We start from the raw sequence: 19,291 nt of genomic DNA, 5'->3' as shown, positions 1-19,291 counted from the left end.
TGCAGTAATGGCGGTGAAAGCAAACTTCGTGAAAAAAAATTATAAATTCTCTGCACAAGAAATGCGGCAATATTCTTTTAATCGCCAGCCAACGTTGGCGCATATTTTTCTATGTAAATATCCAACCAACACGAAAGCTGAAGGAGACATTCGCCATACAACAGAGTTTACTTATAACTCGAGTCATTAAGCTGCGCGACTGTTCGAATGTGCTGTGTACCCTGCAAATAACGCCCAGCAAACATCCGAGTCTGCTTGACGCCGTCGTCGTGGGAAAGTGCGTTCGAGTTGGCTGTGGTGACATTGATTGTCACACAGTCTACGGTGCTACTTGTGCTGCCTAACGGTTGCTGTCACTTTTCCTATTTTATATTTGATAGCTATACTGTGTAGGGCCACCCACAGACGCCCACAGTGTTGCATCTATGATGCCTGATTGAACGAAACAAATTTACGTGTCTTGCATAAATAATTTGCATGAAATATTTATATATTCTTTCAAGCACTTTCTCCGAGCCTTTAAGTGACTTTGGTGGATATGTATTTAATATATATGTATACATGGATGTTTAGTCCCCAATACAGCATTCATACATGCATATATACTTCCATTTAGGAGCCGTTGAACGGCATACTCGGTTTTATTGCCTACGCTTGAGTTTTGCCTAGCAATCATTATTTAGATTTTCTATAAATTCAATATATGTGCAACATCTGAAATACGAATTCCTCATAAAAAATTTTTGAATTTCAAATGGAAAACATATAATAAGAGGAAGTTTGTATGAATACACATTTATATTGTCAATAAGGTCCTGAATTTCTAAATATTTGCACATTATGGTGGTTCTGATATGTTGGCATACTATTTATATAATGTAGATATATTTTACACTTTTTAATTTTTTTTTTTATTCCATGCGCAAATAGATATACTTTGATCCACGACCTTCTTATATATCTAATAAAAAATTTTTGATATTTTTTGTTTCAAACTTAGGTGAGTTAGGGTTATCCCTAAGACTTGACCCATGCTTAAAGCCCTTAACCAATCACCATGAATAAAAAGGTATATATCTAATTAATATTAATTATAGTCTATTAGTTTTAACAACCACTCTAATACATATACAATAAATATTTGTAGCAGTGTTATCCGTTTGATAAAAATTTAAATTTCTTATGCAAATTTATGTTTCTTAGACTACTGGAATGCTCATGTGTGTAAATATTTTAAATATTGCTTTAAGCGGCTTTTAAGCTATTGCATAGCTTCTATCGCGTGCTTTGAGCGCGGAGACTGAATCTAGAAATTCCGTAACGGAAACAAACCTAACATGATCACAAAGTATGCGCAAAATGTTTGCATACTTTTAGGCGTATGCTCGCATATCTCAAGCGGAACAAATCAACTGAGGAGTAGGGTGATTCAAAATTAATAATATTTATGATACAATTTTTTTATTGGCAAATAAAAATATGGAATTTAATAAAAATTTAATTAATAAAAAATAAATAATTCAATATTCGGAGACATAATATTTGTAACATTATTATTATTTTGGATTGAACAATACAATTAAATTTGGTATTTCAATCGGATTATTAATGGTAATAAATTTGCACTTATCTTGGCTGGCGATTTCAACATCAACTTCGCTGATCAAAAAATCCAAGCGGTTAACAACTTTTCTCTCGGATAAACTGAATTTGAAAATTAATAATAATCTACAAGAATCCATAACAAAATATGGGACCACCATATTTTTCGGTATTGCAATCTTTCAGTGGTGGATATACTTATAAGAGAGCCATAATTGTGGCTATGCGCTCTTTTTAATATACATTTATCTGTTAGATTAAACTCCTTGTCAATTAGCGCCATTCAGCTATCATTCTCTTAAGCTAAGTAAGTGCTGAAAAGCATGCTACCAGACATTTAGTGTTTTCGAAGTTGTGGAGTACCTACCTAGTAGCGGTTTTTTTTTGTTTATCACAAAAATGTTGTACTTATTCTGACTTATGGCTGGACTGTCAAAGACGCCTTTCATTTTCTCAACAAATTTTCAGGTTCGTTTGTTCTTTTCTCAGTATATTGCCATATAACAAGAAAAAAGTGCAACAGTTTCTTCACTTTTACGTTAATGTACTTAAATCTATAACTTTTGCTGCTCTTATGTCTTAATAACATATGCATTTTTTACAAAAAATTTCAATTAGAATTTATAAACTTTGAGTAGGTGTTGCTTAAGCTGGGCACTGACAGCGCAGGTCCAATGCCGTCACTCTCGTCCAATGTTTTGACTATGAATAATACTCCAATTCCAAGTAAGTTCGCCCTACAGTCCTTTATTATTCACATCAATCTTTAAGTTATATCAAGTTCAGTTCATCAATGGTCATATTGTTTGGACCATCTGTTTTAATAGAATCTATGTAACAACCAATTCCATATAGGTATATATAATATTTGAGCAATAAAAATCGATGTTATAAAATTAATATTAATAAAAGTATTCACCAAATCTATTCTTGATCGCAAACAATTAAATTACCTAATGTTCGCAAAAGCTGCGCCCACACCAACTCCACAAATATATTTTCTCAAAGTCAACAACCTCATTTATAATATGGTCAGCCAAATCATCGAATACATTAATACACTTGTTCTCTGTGCAATTTCCGATTAACCTCAGAATAGCCCAGTTCCATTTTCAGCGTCTAAATAAAAAGCGTAATTGTAATATTTTCCGTTGCTCTGTAATAAAATCTGCTGCTCTGAAGCGGTCAGCCCGTGGTTTGCAGTAATTAGCGGCACGCATGCGCAACACGATTTTACTGTGCTCGTAGCGCACAAAGTACGACAATAGCAAAAAAATCGGATTTTGCGGTCAGAGAGTTAGTCTCATAGCTCTTACACTTAGCTACTTAGTAGCCAGCAGCGCTACATTTAGAATTGCTGTGTTAAAAGCAAAACGGAATTGTGTGTAGTTGGACGCTGGCGTCGACTGACCGCTGCTAAGCGCTGTACAACTCACACAAATGCCAAATGTCTAAAATATAGTCAATGTTATGCTAATATTTCATACCATAAATGGTACTGTCGGCAAAATTATGGTAGTAGCACGATTTCGATTGCATAATAACAAGTCCCTATTGAATTACGAATTACCTGATGTCGTCATTTTTCGGGTTGGGCTTGAACTTTTTTTAATGCTTGACTTATTTGGCAAACATTTTAGGCGTTTTCGTTTAATTTTGAAATGTTAACTAAAGCGTTGCATAGTACAATATTCAAAATATTTTTATTCATTAAGCGGATGTGAAAATAAAAGAAGATAGTGTATTATGCTTAAAAATTTATAATAATTATATAATGAAACGGAGAATAAAGATACATGTGTACATATATATGCTATGTTAGAAATCTATTATGGAAATATCATTATTTTTATAATATTAATTTATTAAAAGAAGGGTTTTGTTGTGGTAAACATATAACGCAACTTTCGGGAGCTTTCAAAAGTATTTGAGCTTTGCTTGAAATGTGAAGAAAGTAAAGTTATTTCTACGTGTACAAAAAAACTTTTTCTAGGTAGAAAGTTGAGATCTGAAAACACCAAGCACCTTCCGAACTTTTACAATTTTTCTTATAAGTGTAGAAAAATGTTGAAAACCTAAGATTCTTCTATAAAAGTGTAATTGTATTTGATTAACCGTTGCTATTGAATACCACCAAGTTTCAAAAACTAAATGATTTCAATGAAATTTGTATTTATTGTAATTTGTGAAACAATACTTGAGCAAAAAATTCAGAAAAAAGCTTTTATATGTTGCCTTTTGTTGTTCGAGATATGAGAAAAAATTTAGTAATCGCGCACTTTTGCATAAGTTAAAACAAATTTTCAAAGCATTTTTGCCTCTCTGATTTAGGTATCTCTTGAACCTCCATTCTGAACGCATCAACCGCCTCTTTAGGTGTCGAAAAACGTTGACCTCTTTGTTTATTTTTTACGTCACAACCTTGTCGATACAAGCCTTTTTATGAGCGATTGGCAAATTGTGTGGGATTCAAGGGGAAAAAGTTTTTATTCTTGCATATATCGATAGTCTATACCTTCAAGAATAAACTAAAATATAAATAAATATTCAGCGTTATTATTTTATATCTTAGTAAGCGAAAAACGACAGTAATCTTGGGTAAAATTCTACGTTTTTTTTAAAAGCCATTTTGTCAATTTTTCCGCAAACTCTCTTGCATCGAAGTCGACTTGGTAATGTTGTTGTTGTTTTTCGAGGTAAATTTTCTTGACAATATATTATACAAGCGCGAATCGGAAACGACTAATAACATCGTAAAAAGTCTGTAAGTATAGCTTCTTGTGCTATATAAAGCTTCCCCTTTTTATTGTAACGAAATCACTAAAGCCTCCCTTTCACTACAGTAACTTAAGTGGTGTTTTGATATTCAACAGTTAATTCATAATCGGTCTTAATTGAACTTTTTCCGAGGCTACAATACCATAAGTCCATTATTTCACTTGTGAAGCTACTATAATAATTGTACGTTCATGCTTTCTGCACCTTCGTAAATGTATGTCAGTATTTCTTTGAAATTGCGTTAATCTGCATATAACTATAAAATTTTATATGAGATTTGTATGCTCTAAATCAGTATCAATCTACAATGACACTTGACCTTGTCATTTTGAAAATTACAAACTGAAAAGTTTGCATATTAATATTTAAAAACTTTTCAAGGTCAAGGTAGTCATCTCAAAAGTTAAATTGAGTGCGACATAAAGTTTGACAGCCGACAGAATACCAATTCTAATAAAAGGAAATGCAAAAGTTTGCTTTAAACGAGTCACCGGTATATGCATGTCATTGTAGTGCAAGGGGAGTGGGTAAGCAAATGCTTTTATTAGATTGTTCAAGTTAAGTTTCGGGTATTAACAATAAATGTCGTAAGAAAGGCAAGGGGAACATACGAAAAATTAAGGTATAAAGAATCTTAATACTAATCTACATTTAGATATACACTAAAATAAAATAAAATGGAAATTGAAAATTTAGAATTTATTTTAGAACTTCGAGGATGGATAATCTGTTATGGGTACTATACCATATACAAGTGTGGTGAGCAATTTTACGAAGTTTTGCATATTTTATAATACTACTAGTGGTATTCTAATATATATTTATAATTTATGAAAATCGTAAAAATCTATTTCCTCGCAATCTTCCTCATTTGCACATCTTGCCGAAGAGAGAGAGAGAAGAGATGGCAACAAATCTCTTATTAAAAGCCATTTTAACTATTCTCAAATCCGCAACATGCACAAATAATTGCGATGTTAAAAATAGAAAAGCATTTCATTGCCAGCCATTCGTGTGCAAATGCATGTAACCGTGAGACATTTTACAGTTATTTTTACTTTTTACAGCTGTAATTACAAGCAGCTCTAATTATGTGTCATAAAACACCGGTGTATGCACACATACATACAGACAAACATATTGACACATGCATTTTGTATAATATAACAATATATAAATAGGTATATGCCATATATACATTGTTAAATAAATATTTAAAGTAAAGTGATTTTTGCATACTCCGCAGCGTGCGTGACCAAGCCGAGACTGTAATGTCGACAGTAATATGTCACCCCAGTGACTGAGCGCCCAGCAAACTGCCATGATTCCCAGCTGGCTTTTCATATAACTATGCACACATACATATAAACATATGTGGCTTATGTGGGTTTGTCTTCTTGTATATAAAGAGGTATGTGTGTTTGCTTACCTGACTGTCATTCATTATGTGGCAGGTGCAGTAAAGCATGACCACTGCAACAAAACAGGTGAATAAAAGGCAGTAGCATGTCTAAAAAAACTGAAATGACAAAAAAAAACAAAAAAACGAAAAAAACTGAAATAACTTTTTTGAGAAGGGTGCAATGAAATTCGAGCTCTTTAGTGCCATAATAAAAGCATATGGTGTGTTAATTATAACACAGCAGTCAAGCACAGCACAACAGCAACGTTGTTGGTAATTTTCATGCCGGGAATGTTTGTTATTTTGCTTGACAATGAAAATTTCATGAAAAGTTTGCTGGTGAAAAATCATTTATCTTGAGAACATAGTTGGTAAAGTAAAATCTGCTAGAAAAAGTTATATTCGCAATTTAGTTGTTGTTGTAAGCATGCGATGTTCACATAAATCTAAAAAAATATTATATTTGAAGGTATGCAATTTTTGTGTTTCAAATATTTTCTGAATTTTATAATGCTGGAATTTTTTTTATTCGAATTTAAAATTTTTTTTGCCGAAACTTGTTTTGGTTTTTCTAAAAAAAATTCTACTTCAATCCTTATTTTTCACTCGAGAGTAATTAAAACCTTGCCTATATTTTGGCGCATTGACATTTCAGCATGTAAGCGTACGGTTACCAAACACTTTACTATACCGTTATCTTTAATTTTTCCTAATGCATCGGTTTCAATACTTATTACCAACCAATAGAATAAATAAAAACCGTATAATCATTAACCGTTAGGAAATTCCATTCAAAACACTTGTTGTTGTTGTACAAGCATATAATTACGGGAAAATTTTAAAAAATTTTACTATTTAAAGGTAAATAATTTCATAAAATTTGTCTTCAGTAAAATATTAGAAATTTTCTCTTTTAATTTTAGAATTATTTTATTATTTGATAAAATTTTATTTTTGTTTTCTAAAAAAACTCAGTCCTGAATTTCTCTTTCAGAGGCCATTTTCACTAAAAACCTAACCTAAAAATCCGAAAGGTAATTTTTATACCATACAAATGGCCGAAATTGGTAATACAATGCTGGGCTTTATTGTTAAATTGCTGTCATTCTAACAAATTGGTTTTCTACCATTAGAAGCCCGTACAATAAATAAATAAAAATTAAATTATATGGTATTATATTATAATTAAAGCTTTATAGCTGATTTAAATAGTATTTAAAATCTTTTTTTTAACCTTTTGGAAATTAATATTTTAAATTTTTTTTTAAAAAGTAATATTTTTCAATTATTTTTTAATTTTTTTTATTTTTTATATAACTCAACTTAAGCTAATTAATTGTACCCACACACATATTAATATACATAACTTTTTTCTTATGAAAATTTATATTTTCCATTTAATAAAAAAAAAAAAATTTTGAAATTACTTTTCGATACAAAGTTGTTATTTTAATCAACTTAGCATCAGCTATTTTTTATATGACTCCACACATGTATATCAATATATTCAATAAATGGAAAATTTTCTTCACAATTTATTTCCACGAAATTTCAATCAAGGTTAACGCCTGAAATATTAATAACGCTACGATCACGCCCAAATGCGTGAAATTTGAAATTTAAATAATGGAAGTGTGTTTTAAAGAAAATCAATATTTATAGTAAACAAGCATTAATGGAAAATTGATGTCAGTGAAAAATCTGGTAAAACACACCACAGAAATAAAATCAGCTTAGTAAAAATTCTACATCGAAAAGAGAATGTTAAAAGCCAATAAAAGTTGACTCTAAAACTACAACAACACAAACAGCACGAATAGTTACGCACTTACACTCATATTATGCACGCTCTGCTGCGCTCAAATAAAAGCAGCGAGCGTGAAATATAGAAGAGCTGGCAACGCTGTGGGTATGGATTTTTATTACGAAACGGTCAGCCAACGGCTATAAACCGGATGTGGCACACAAAGCCAAAGTTTTTTTTTTTGGTTGGGAGAAGTAGACAGACGCCGCAGGCGCACGGACCACCAGGCAATCGTAAATATTTGCGAAATGGTGACAGAGTGTCTGGAAATTTGCGTACATTATGTATGAGCGCACACATACACATACATATATAGATAACACGTAAATCTTTATTGGTCAATGCGCACTGAAAATACAAAATTTGTGTGCCAGTGTAAGACATTTTCGTGTGTAGCGTTTGCAAAAGCATTTCCATTATTGTGCGAGTGTCCACGGCTAACTTAGATCGTGTTGCTAGTTTTTTACCAGAGAGCTTTAAAAACACATACCATACTTGTATTTAAAAGACTTTTCATCACATTTAAGAAAATTTGAATTTAGTCCCCTTTTTCTACGAGCGTGCGGAAAATAGTCTTAGTTTATGAACTCACGTTCCAAGTGCGTTTTTTACGTATGTGCATATTTTTATTGGAGATCTTTTCTAGAGATAAATTTCGTGATGCACAGGTTTGCAAAATAATGCATTAAAAAAATATTTGTATTATATGTTTTTTTTTGAAAAAAGATTTTTTTTATAGAATTAACATTTTTCGCGTTCGTTCAAATCAAAAAATAATAAATTCAATTTCTAATCCCAACATCGATATTAAAAACTAATAATTTAATATTTAATTCCAACATCGTTACTAAAAAATAAAAGTTTTATTTTGATCCAAAATTTTTGAATTATAAAATTCGCAACCCTGCTGATTTATTTGCTAAATGTTTGTATAGTCAGTGAAAATAAATTTTTGGATATGCTGAATCCAAGGTAAACCACTTATTAATAACTTCCGGTTTAAGTAAGTGCTTAGTATCAACCATTATTTCGATAACTGAGGTGGATATTAGGGGATATGTATATTTTTCGACGCATATTTTTTGCAGTGTATCTATTAATCTATTATTATTGAGATTATGTTTGTGGAGCTCAGTATTCACGACATCTATAAGTCACCTCTATTTGTTGCTGTTAAACCCCTTTGAATCTATATCAATAACATAATTGCACTCTCGGATGAATTAATAACACAATTAGCATAAAAGAGAGGCTTCATTAGTTCATTTTAATTGAAGTAGTAGATATAAAAAATTCAAAGTAATACTGAACATATTTATCCCATTTACTCTTATTCCTAAAATAGGTTATGTGTGAAATTTTGACAACAGTTAACCTCAAAAGCAAATTTTCAGTTTATAGCTAGCTCAGTTTATTGCTAGCGTTTGTATAGAAGTTTTAGCTTGACTTTTTCAGGGAGTAGAATAGTACAAAATATTTTTTTGTTATACACTTTTTAGCTAAATTTTTATACCATATTTGCATTTTTATTACAAAATGAGGAGAAATACCCATTTTTTGCAGTGAGAGCAACAAAATATTTCATACCATAATTTTTTGTCATCCAAGACCGGTCTTCAAACAGGTCGACTGAAAAACTAGCAACGTTTCTAAGAAATAAATCCTCTAATACTGAATCCATATTCCATGCAATTAGTTATAACTTTTAAATGTCCGAACTTATATATATGATCATGCTTTTTCGTACAATACTTATCCGTATATGGATCATATTTATTGACCAGTTCAATAAAAAAAGAATAAATAAGATAAAAATCTCTTCTCGGTATTGTAATTATTCAAAAGTTTAATCACCTAATAAATATAAAACATATTTTTCACATTATATTCAAAATTTTTCACTCTAGTTACTATTAATAGCTGTAACTTAATCAAAATATGTAAATTTTTTTCAAATACAGCAGAGTTTACCGATTCTAGCCGCAGCTGACCACCCACACATTTACTCTCAGTCGCCTGAGCTTCACTTATTTAAATTTTCAACTCAAAAGTGAATTAACTATGTATATAAACGCCTAACGTTCAGCTTACGACGCGACTGAATAGCCCTCTTGCTATTTCTTTGCCGTTGTCGTTCGCAAAGCAGGAAGCGGAAAAGGAAATGAACCTATTAAGCCTCGCTGTGATGACGGCAAAAATACCAAGCGGCGAGTTTCTAACATAGAAAAGCCAAAGCAAAGTGGAAAAAATGAAATTTGAGAACATTTAGGGATTTGCCATTGGCCGTTACGGCATTACTGCTTGTTGACCAAATTAAGCTGTGTGTATGTAAATAAATTGCTCGGCAGCACGCAAAAGTATAGGCTCGTTAGGTTCACAATGACGTGACTTTTTTGCATTGTTGTTAAGGCGCCTTGCTTGTCGGGATTTCGAAACAATTGCTAGTAAAGACCTTGCTGTTGTTTTTGCTTTCGCTGTGCGCGTTCTGGCAAATGAGGTGAATTCTTGGTTGAGTGAAAGATCTAAAAGCGTGTGCTTGGCAGATTATGGTGTGCAGCTTTTAATTGCAAAAATTAATTTAATTTGTTGACAGCAAAGGAAATCGCTATAATCTAATTCAAACATTTGCTAAGAAATCAATTAATGCTTAAGCTTTTCGTTGAAAATATAGCGTTTTATACAATGGAGTTAAAAACTTTATTGTGGCAATAGAAGGGGTACACTGCTTCTTTGATATAAGCATGAACTGTGAAAGTATCACAAAGACATTTGAATTAAGTTTCAATATTCTTAAATCCAGTTTTTCAAGCTAAAATTCTTTTAAATATATTTTGAATGGGAAAAGCAAATTATACCTTAAGTTCGTTAGGTTTTCGAATGTAATAATGATTAGCGTAAACAATTACTTTTACTAAATATAACAGTCTAACAAATAAAAACAAAAATTATTTTTATATTTTTGCGTTATTTTAGATACAAAACATACAAAAATTCAAATAAATAAGTGTCTAATTAATTAGACGTTTAAAAATTTTAACTTAACCAGCTTCTAAAAATACTTTTATACCGGTTTTATACAATGAACTCCAAAGATGTAATGAGCATACCCATTAGTAAGTTTTCTCTCGCTCTCGCTCTTTTTCTCAGTCTCTTTTATTGTATGCTCTCATCGTAAAAAATATTAAAACATACATTATGTTTAATAAGTGTGCTCTGCATTACGGAAAACTGTTTAATTAATTATAATTAATAAATTTTCTCTTTGAAATGGTTTTAAGGTTTCTCATCTTTAAAATGCGCCCACACATTTTTCCCAACGTTATCACTCTTCATTTCTCTACTCACCTAACAATATTATCGGTGTGAAAATCATATTTAAACCAAATGTCACGTTGACATCGTTATTTTCGAAATGCGTTAAACAAAAAAGTAAACGCAAATGCAGCGATTAACCCAGAAATCGTCTTTCGAAACCGACCACCGTATATATCAGTTTTGTTAACACGTTTTTGAAGCTTTGGACGACATACTTATTAAAGAGCATTTATATGTAACGTCGTCATCGTTGCGGCGCTAGTATTATGTCACACTGTCGGTCGTAAATATCGCGAAGCTTGCTGCGAGCTTGAATAGTGTGGGAGTGCGCAGGAAAAAGAGTACCAGCTCCAAAGTAGCGGTAGCTCTACGGTCACAATACAGTATTTATGTATGTAGGAGAAAACTGTATTCATGGGAGCAAAATATTTAATTGTCAATGCTGCTTATTATCATTGTCTACGGCATGACCGTTATATAATGTACTAAAGATAAATAACTAATATTTTGCAATGTGACGATTACAAGAAATTAAAAATTATTTGTTGTTTTTTTTATTTTCGCAAAATTAAGCAATGAGGCGTAAATATTTTTCAAACTTTAAGCGCATTACTTTTGAAATACATAAAACTAGTTCACCTGGAAAGAGTTCAATTACTTATTGCTTTCCTCTGACTATCATAAATAAATATAAATAAACGGACGTTAACTTTTAAGTTGATGTGCTTTGGTCTTTAATTTTTTTTTGAAGTATTTTAAAAAATGATTAATTTAAAAGAAATTCTTAAGAAGGAAATCGGAGTGTTTCCCATGATATATCACTGGTACATTTTTTCAAAGTCTGATAAGGTTCCACGAAGGCAAACAAAAGCTATGTAAAACAACCCTTAGAAAATTTTGTAGAGAGCATAGGTATAAACACTTGTCGTCAAAAATCATCAAACTTTCAATAACATTAATTCTTTCTTCAAGATTATTCAGTTAAATGGTTATTTTGAGGTTGGAAAATATCTCAAGCATACATTTTATTTTCTTAAGCGGATAAGTGTATCTGGGATGTGGAATACAAAATATTTATGAAATATAAAACTTAATGGGCCATTTATAGTCAGTAAATTGCTCGGAACTGCATCTCAGGCGTCCATTCAAGATTCCGGAATACTGCAGTATCTTCCAGACGAAAGTCTTTGCAGTCAAGTAATAATCTTACATCGCATTACGTCAGAGAATGTCCTTAGCTCCCTGCTTCTAAGTAGATGTAGCGGTTGAAGGAAAGCGGCTGCATATATACTGAGTTCCAGGGCACAAAGGGATTCCGGGAAACAAAATTGCTGATAAAATTGCCAAAAGTGCCATCCGGCTGACTACCGAACAAGCGCAGGATATACGGAAGTCACCAAGATTATGTGCAAGAGCCCCGAAGAAAATCTTGCATACTTTTTACACACACGGTTCTGCTGCCGGACGGTTGTTGGCCTCTTGACAGGTCACAACCTACTGGCAGCACATACTAGCCGGATGGGTATAAGTAAAGACTATACCTGCAGAAAGTGCAGTGAAGCAGGCATGAGCGAGACGCTAGATCACCTCCTATACCTCTGTCCAGCACTATCTAGAACTTGTCTAAAATATCTCGGAGCTTCACAGTTCAATGGGCTAGACGAAGTATCAAATTTTAATATCAAGTCAATCTTAAAGTTCACAAAAGGCGTTCCTGTATGACAATGACTTCACCTTAAATTAAACAGAACCTCGATCTGGGATTACTAAGGAGCAGTAGGTCTCTGTATGGTGTGACAGCCGGCCAGTATAACATAACTTAACCTATATCCATTAAAGATCTCTAGTAACCAATAAGATTAATACTAATTGCAGTCCTAAATAGTACAGTTGTTAGAGCTTGATCAACAGATTGCATAGCATTTGTATATCTAACCCACCATGTTCTTTTGAAGAGCTGTGATTAGAAATAACATAACTTCAGTTTCGTTATTGAAGTTTTCTTTACTTCTTACTTTTTTACACTATACCTGTTGTTATGTCTTTTAGGTTAGGTGTAACAGCAGACTCCATATTCTAAGTGTGTTAGTTAAATATTCTGAGGTTCAACGTTTATTTTTAAATTTCAATCAAGTTGTGTACTTTTCACTTTTAATTCTGTCTGTGTGCCAAGCTCATTTCAACACAATAAACGTTGGACTTATCATACGCCGCAGGCTGATGCGTTTTTCTTTTCGAATTTGTTGCCAACGACTACTCGCATACCATACATACATATGTACTTATATACATTGGTGTATATACATATATACATAAATGTGCACATAAGTATGTGGTGGCGATTAAATAAATGTCAAAATGAAACTCACTTCAATTCATCAATGCGACAATGCGCGCTGACGTTATGTGCAGATGTTGCACGGAATTAATTTTGTCTTTTGTCCAACGGACATTTGTCGAACTTAAATGGAAAGTTTCGCTCGTACTTTTCATCACTGATTGAAATTGGCACTTTTGCTATGCTCGGCTAATAACAGCGAGCTCACTCGTATGCAGCTATGTGTGTGTATGTGTGGACCTTTGTGTTTTCGTCATTGTGGGGCAATTGTGTGCAAACATACCTATGCACATTTGTATTAATGTACTTAGTTGCGGACTTTGCCGATTTCTTTTTGCAATTGATGAAATTCGTTTGTTCGACTTAAAAATATTTTACATACATATATGCAATGGCATTAATTAGAAATTTTCAACTGTCGTGGAAAGGTGAATTGTGCAAATAAGTTTTTGAGCATTTCGAAATTTGTTTGTGTGAAAAAACAGTACTGGCAACTAATTAAGTGTAATATTAGATGTACGAGGATTTTTTAGTAACCTTTTTAATTACAACTTTTTTTTAGAAACTTTAGGCTATTTTTAAAAGTATTGAGTAAGGTTTACATTTTTTGTTAAGCTGACGTCTTGTGAAATCATTTTTGGATATTGTTATGAAACTCGATGCTTTGAAAAAAATGTTTCGAAAATGCGAAGCTGTACCCAATTAATGATTTATTAAAGGATCTTTTTCTGCTTTGAGCCTATCACAATTTGTTGAGGCGACTAATGTCACTTTCGGCTAAGTTTACTGCTTCGCCGAAGATAAGACTACCGAGATGCTTCAGCCTCAGTTTTGCAAAGGTCGGAAAATGGCAAAGAAAGTGCCTGAATGTTTCCACCTCATCCATACAACTTTGACAACTAGCGTCGTATACTAATGGAGGTCTAACTCGGTCCCATTCCGATCGGCTTTGCAGTTGCCAGCGATACCGCTATGACCAGGCACCTAATCGAGTCTGATGATGAACTAGTTTGATGCTATTTCTAGTGGTGATAGACACTCCTTGACTAGCTTGGAGCGCACAGTTAGCGAGATCAGCGCTAGTATTGCCGCTCTGTTGTCGGAGTAAATGCACACCTCCCTGAAAGAGGCTACACTTGGTAGCAGTAAATATACCGCTACCTTAATAGCAGCCACCTACTGCCTAAAAAACACTGCAGTGTTCCGCTCTGATTGACAGAGAGCTCTTACAGAAAACTCCTCCTGAATATAGATGCCAGTGAAAATATATTTAACTCGTATCCTATATATATTATAGCGTATATTCCGATATAAAGGTACAAAATTTAAAAAACACACAAATATTTTTTTTAATTTCTTATTCTATCACCACTGTTCGTCGCTTCACTATTTATTATACTATTCACTGCACCTCTTCGGAACATCTCTTTGGTAAATGGAAAAAGCGCTCTGGAAACGGAATACTGCTGCTTATAAATTGTACTCTTATCGTTTCATTTGTGCAGGGCAAATCAATTTCCGATGACGACAGTTGAGCGCTGTAGACACCAGATTCATCTTCATCTTCGTCCTCATATTTTGGTAAGTGGTTCGGCGGTATTATTCTTTTTTCTTTTGGCGGTTTATTATCTGCGATTGCTTTAATATCGCCGACACTTTCCGAGGGATATGCAAATGCTGTGAACTAATTTAATCGATAAATATATATATTTTTTAATTCTCCGCGATATTTGGCACTAACCTGTAATGCGAGCAGCACACACAATAATAAAAACAATTTGCTGTTCATTTTTTAAAACAACATACCTCTCAACGCTTTGTGAAATAGAATAAGACTGGAATAATCGTTTATTTGCCGGCAATTTATAGTAATTTTAAAATACTAGCTACAAACACAATAAGAATTATCTGCGATTGCAGTGAGTTTTATTGTAATTATCACTTACTGCACTTACAGTTCTATTAGCGATAATGTAAACCGGTTCTTTTCAAGCTGATTTCTGTTTCAAAACGATTCGTCTTACAACTGAAACTGTATTTCTGAGAATATAGTAGCGTTCAACCATTCATAGAAAAAAGCGTGATCCATATAGTAGACATTTTTGATTTGATATCGGGAGCCTAAAATATACCCAAGAATTTCAATTCACACCGTAAACAATGAAAGAAGTAGCTCTCAGAAACGGTTATGCCTAGAACTACTACGACCATTGCCACGCCCAACAAATGTCATTAAGCGAAAAACTGGGGCAAAAAGTTGTAGCCGAAAATGAATTAGCGGCTTCTAGGGGGGTTGAACAGGAATCCATTTTCACAGTGGGACCCCATGCCATAAAGAAGGTCTTACTTAAAAAGTCAGAGATAGGCACTAGTAGCTAACTCCTGACCTGCGCTAGACAAGTTCCACAGAGATAAACTCGGACTACTCGTAATAAGGTTCTCGAATTCATACATCCGAGTAGAGAGCACCTTGTCTGACTGCGCCGAGAAAGATCCTGGATCATTTCAGAGTACTGAGTGAGTCTTTGTGTAAGAGGGGTGGGCACAAAAGACCTTCTTACTATTAAAAATATTATTAAAATTTTAAGTTGAACAATAAATATTTTTTAATGCTTCCTAATTTTATATAATTGTTTAATTATTTATACAGGCATTCTTAAAGTTCCACCGAATATAGAGGGTAAATAAGTATAATTTCTGCTATGTGGTTAATATGGTTGTTGATATGTCAACATTTCCTACAGGGTGCTTAAATAATATTTTTCAGAATAAGTTGAGTGATCCATGCCGTTGCATTAAGTTTGCTATAAAATAACCCTAGGGGCGCATATTAAATGTCATACTAAGATCATATAGAATATCAACTTATTATTATTGAAATTCTTGGAACTCCATCCAGTACTTTAGGGTGGAGTGGGTAATAGAAAAACTACTAGTCATCACAGAACAGCTTCACCTGAGATATCACCTTTACAGTTTGGTAAAGTGAAAAGCGTAGACTGCGAGTATACGCAGAGAATGATGAGACGCTAGAATAATACATCTGCAAATATTCAGTCTTCAACCGGTTGAGACGGGATATCTTCTAAGCCTTAGCCCAATATTCCATTTTAAAATTAATTAGGTAGCTAAATTATTCTTAATTCCATTGAATCCACCAAGTTTCTCAATTGTGCTTAATTAGATATAATTGGGAACACAATGGGCGTAATGTGACCATTTGCGGTCAGACGCTTTTGCGTTTAATTGTTTCACTAAAAAATATTTGTTTATTTCTTGTGTAGTTGTAAAAGTCCTTGCTAATATTAAAAAATACTAAAGCCCAACATTTTTTTTAATATAAAACTAGATTTTAAAGCTGTCTTGTAATATTAAATTCCAATTCAAAATAGAAATTTATATTTAATTTTATGTTAGCTTCATTTACTCTCTTTTTCCGAACATATCTTTGGTGAATGGAAAAGGCGATCTGGCAACGCTATTTGTGCAGATTATTACACCAGATTCATATCCGTTTTCGTCCACAAGGATTGCTGTTAAGTGGTCCGCTAAATCTTTTTTGAATTCTTCCACACTTGGTGTATCCGGTATTATGCTTTATTTCGGCGGCTTATCATCGGCGATTTCTTTTATATCCACGATACTTTCTGAGAAATATGCAATTGCCGTGAACTAATCGATAAATAGGTTAAAGTTTTAGGTATATTTTAGATAAACTATAACAATGAGAATCTTCTGGACTAGAAGATACCTTAATACTTGTTTTACCTTAAAATATATTCAATAATTTATATTTAAATATGTTCACACTACAAATTTACAGGAATTTATAATAAATTGATATATAAAATTCATTTCAAGTAAAGCAGTTGATTAAAACAATGTTCTATTGCGAAAAAAGTTGTTTCGAGTAAAATACAGTTAAAGTTTTAGACACAGTTTTAGATAAAGTTTTAGGTAAACTATCGAAATAAGAAACAAATTTCGATTTTTTTATTAACTAGAATAGAAAACTCCTAGTACTAGGGTTAACCGAAAATATACTCTAGAATTTATTTTCACACAGAAAAGCTGAGATTACTGAGAGAAATATATTTTCTACCTGCAGCAATAATTATTATTGTAAACTTTGATATTTTAAGCTTTAAACAAGGTTTTATGTTTAGGTATTTACAAAGAAAACTGTTTGTTAATATCTCTATAAGTTCCCCTTGTACATTTATATTCCCACACCTATGCTAGGAGTAAAATCCAAGCTTTCCCTCTTTCTAACTCATTGCCTCGACGAATTCACTTCAAAAACTTCTTAGTTTCGCATATCTAACAAAGTTCAAATAATTTTTAAACAGTTTTATAGAAAATATAATTATTGCAATTATAAATTATTTCTACGTTGCGCTGTAACTGGCTTACATCCACAAATACGTGCACTGGGGCACAATAAATATATGACTAATGGCAATACAAGAAAACACAATGAAATCGACGAGCCAACAACTACCCAGAGCTTTGTTTCGTCCCATGCTTTGCTGTTCTGGGAATCATCATCATTTGCTCTATAAACCTCGTTTACGTTCTTCTCCTCTGTCTCCCTAACGGGCATCATGTCAAGCGCATTGTAATCTATTGCAAACTCCGACGTTACACGCTAGAAAACAACAACATTTGTTTATCTTGCAGAAAGCTTTTTATAGTTAACTCTGTAACTTACCTGAAGCTTTAAAAGCACTGCCAGTTGTAAAAGCAGTTTCCAGTCTTGCGACATTCTTGTAGTCTGGCTTTGGTGAATGCAAAAAGATTTTTAGTTTAAAAGTTATTGAAAATATTTACATCTTTAAAATTTCAATTTTATAATTCAGTTATTTCTTTCAAAACATTACTTGACATTTATTTTGATATTTCATATTTTTACTGTATAGTGTTGAGCAAAATTTTTGAATTGTTTGATGCTGACATCAGAGTTTAAAATAATTCAATAAATATATGTATTATCGCATATTCAAGAAAGCTTGCAAAATCTTTGTGAAAGCATGCTAGATGAGATTCTCAGAAGCTTTTTGCAAATTACAATAGCAACTCAGGAGTCAAAAATGTCCACCTATTTGTTTTATAATAGCTGTATTCGATTAGCGAATCAAACAAACTATACCAGAGGTACGAACAATCGCACAGAACTTGCGGTGCAACTCTGTGTTAGCAAGTCTTCTGAGCATGCGCAATTGTGTTCCGATTTTTTCTTGATGGAGAAATTCTTTTGAATCCCTTAGTAACATTTACTAAAAATGGTATAAAATAGCGAAATGCCGAATCGAAGACAGCTAATATTTTTGTCAATCGGAATATGAGAGGAAGCTCGGCCAAATATCGAAAAGACTATACAAAGGGTGTTTTTTTACACATGTGGTTTTAAAGAAGTAATATGACTTATATAATAATATATAAATATACGGGTTTGCCATCATGTTTTAAAAATGATTTCGGGCAAGTGAACGCCGCGGCTGTCTTGAATAAACTCCAGTCGAGAGCCGAGCCCAATTTTTTACCACTTTTTGCAGCAATTGGGGCCGTATGTCGATTTTTGAATCCGTTCGTTATATATATATTATAATTTTAATTATCAAGTAACAACTGTCTAAAAGAGCAACTCCGAATAAAGTATTGCCTTATTGAAAACATATAAAGTAAACAAATATATGTATATATGATAATATTTAATATGTTATAAGCAATTTCTTAGTGCTTAAAAATTGTCTTATTTACTTTTGAATTTCCCAAAGATATTTCAACTTTATGATTTTGAAAACGGATTGAGATGAATTGTGAAAGTTTTTAAATATGTATATGCAGGTGCACATTTATACAGAATTTCTGTGATGATTTTTGTAAAAAATATATAACGTCTATGATTATATCTTTATAACCTGAAATCCATATAAATTAAATACATATGTAAGTGCCTTAAAAAAATATATATATGGTATTTATGTGTCCATATAATGAGACTTAAAACTATCAAACTAAAAATAATTTCACTTTCGATTGCTTTCATCCC

At 32.5% G+C, this 19,291-nt stretch overlaps 2 protein-coding genes across 2 annotated transcripts in view; one reads left to right on the top strand and one right to left on the bottom strand.

The window, feature by feature from the left end:
- Nucleotides 1-19,291, top strand: part of LOC106626542 (uncharacterized) — a 120,729-nt gene that overhangs the window by 50,705 nt on the left and 50,733 nt on the right. The window lies entirely within an intron of this gene.
- Nucleotides 14,505-18,880, bottom strand: LOC106625141 (uncharacterized). Its single transcript, XM_070106553.1, has 3 exons — nucleotides 17,951-18,880; nucleotides 17,627-17,887; nucleotides 14,505-14,923 (listed from the first exon to the last, which is right to left on the bottom strand). Exons 1-3 carry the CDS (start codon nucleotides 18,002-18,004, stop codon nucleotides 14,642-14,644), a joined length of 597 nt encoding a protein of 198 aa, XP_069962654.1. The 5' UTR covers nucleotides 18,005-18,880; the 3' UTR covers nucleotides 14,505-14,641.

Source organism: Bactrocera oleae, chromosome 3 (assembly GCF_042242935.1).
Source record: "Bactrocera oleae isolate idBacOlea1 chromosome 3, idBacOlea1, whole genome shotgun sequence".
NCBI classification, from domain to species: domain Eukaryota; kingdom Metazoa; phylum Arthropoda; class Insecta; order Diptera; family Tephritidae; genus Bactrocera; species Bactrocera oleae.
This window is presented reverse-complemented; position numbering and strand designations above follow the sequence as displayed.

Coding starts and splice junctions, on each gene's coding strand:
- LOC106625141 (XM_070106553.1), bottom strand. CDS start 18,004: ATGTCGCAAGACTGGAAACTGCTTTTACAACTGGCAGTGCTTTTAAAG. Junction 17,888..17,950: donor CAGTGCTTTTAAAGCTTCAG/GTAAGTTACAGA, acceptor GTTGTTTTCTAG/CGTGTAACGTCGGAGTTTGC. Junction 14,924..17,626: donor CAGTTACAGCGCAACGTAGA/AATAATTTATAA, acceptor CGATTAAATTAG/TTCACAGCATTTGCATATCC.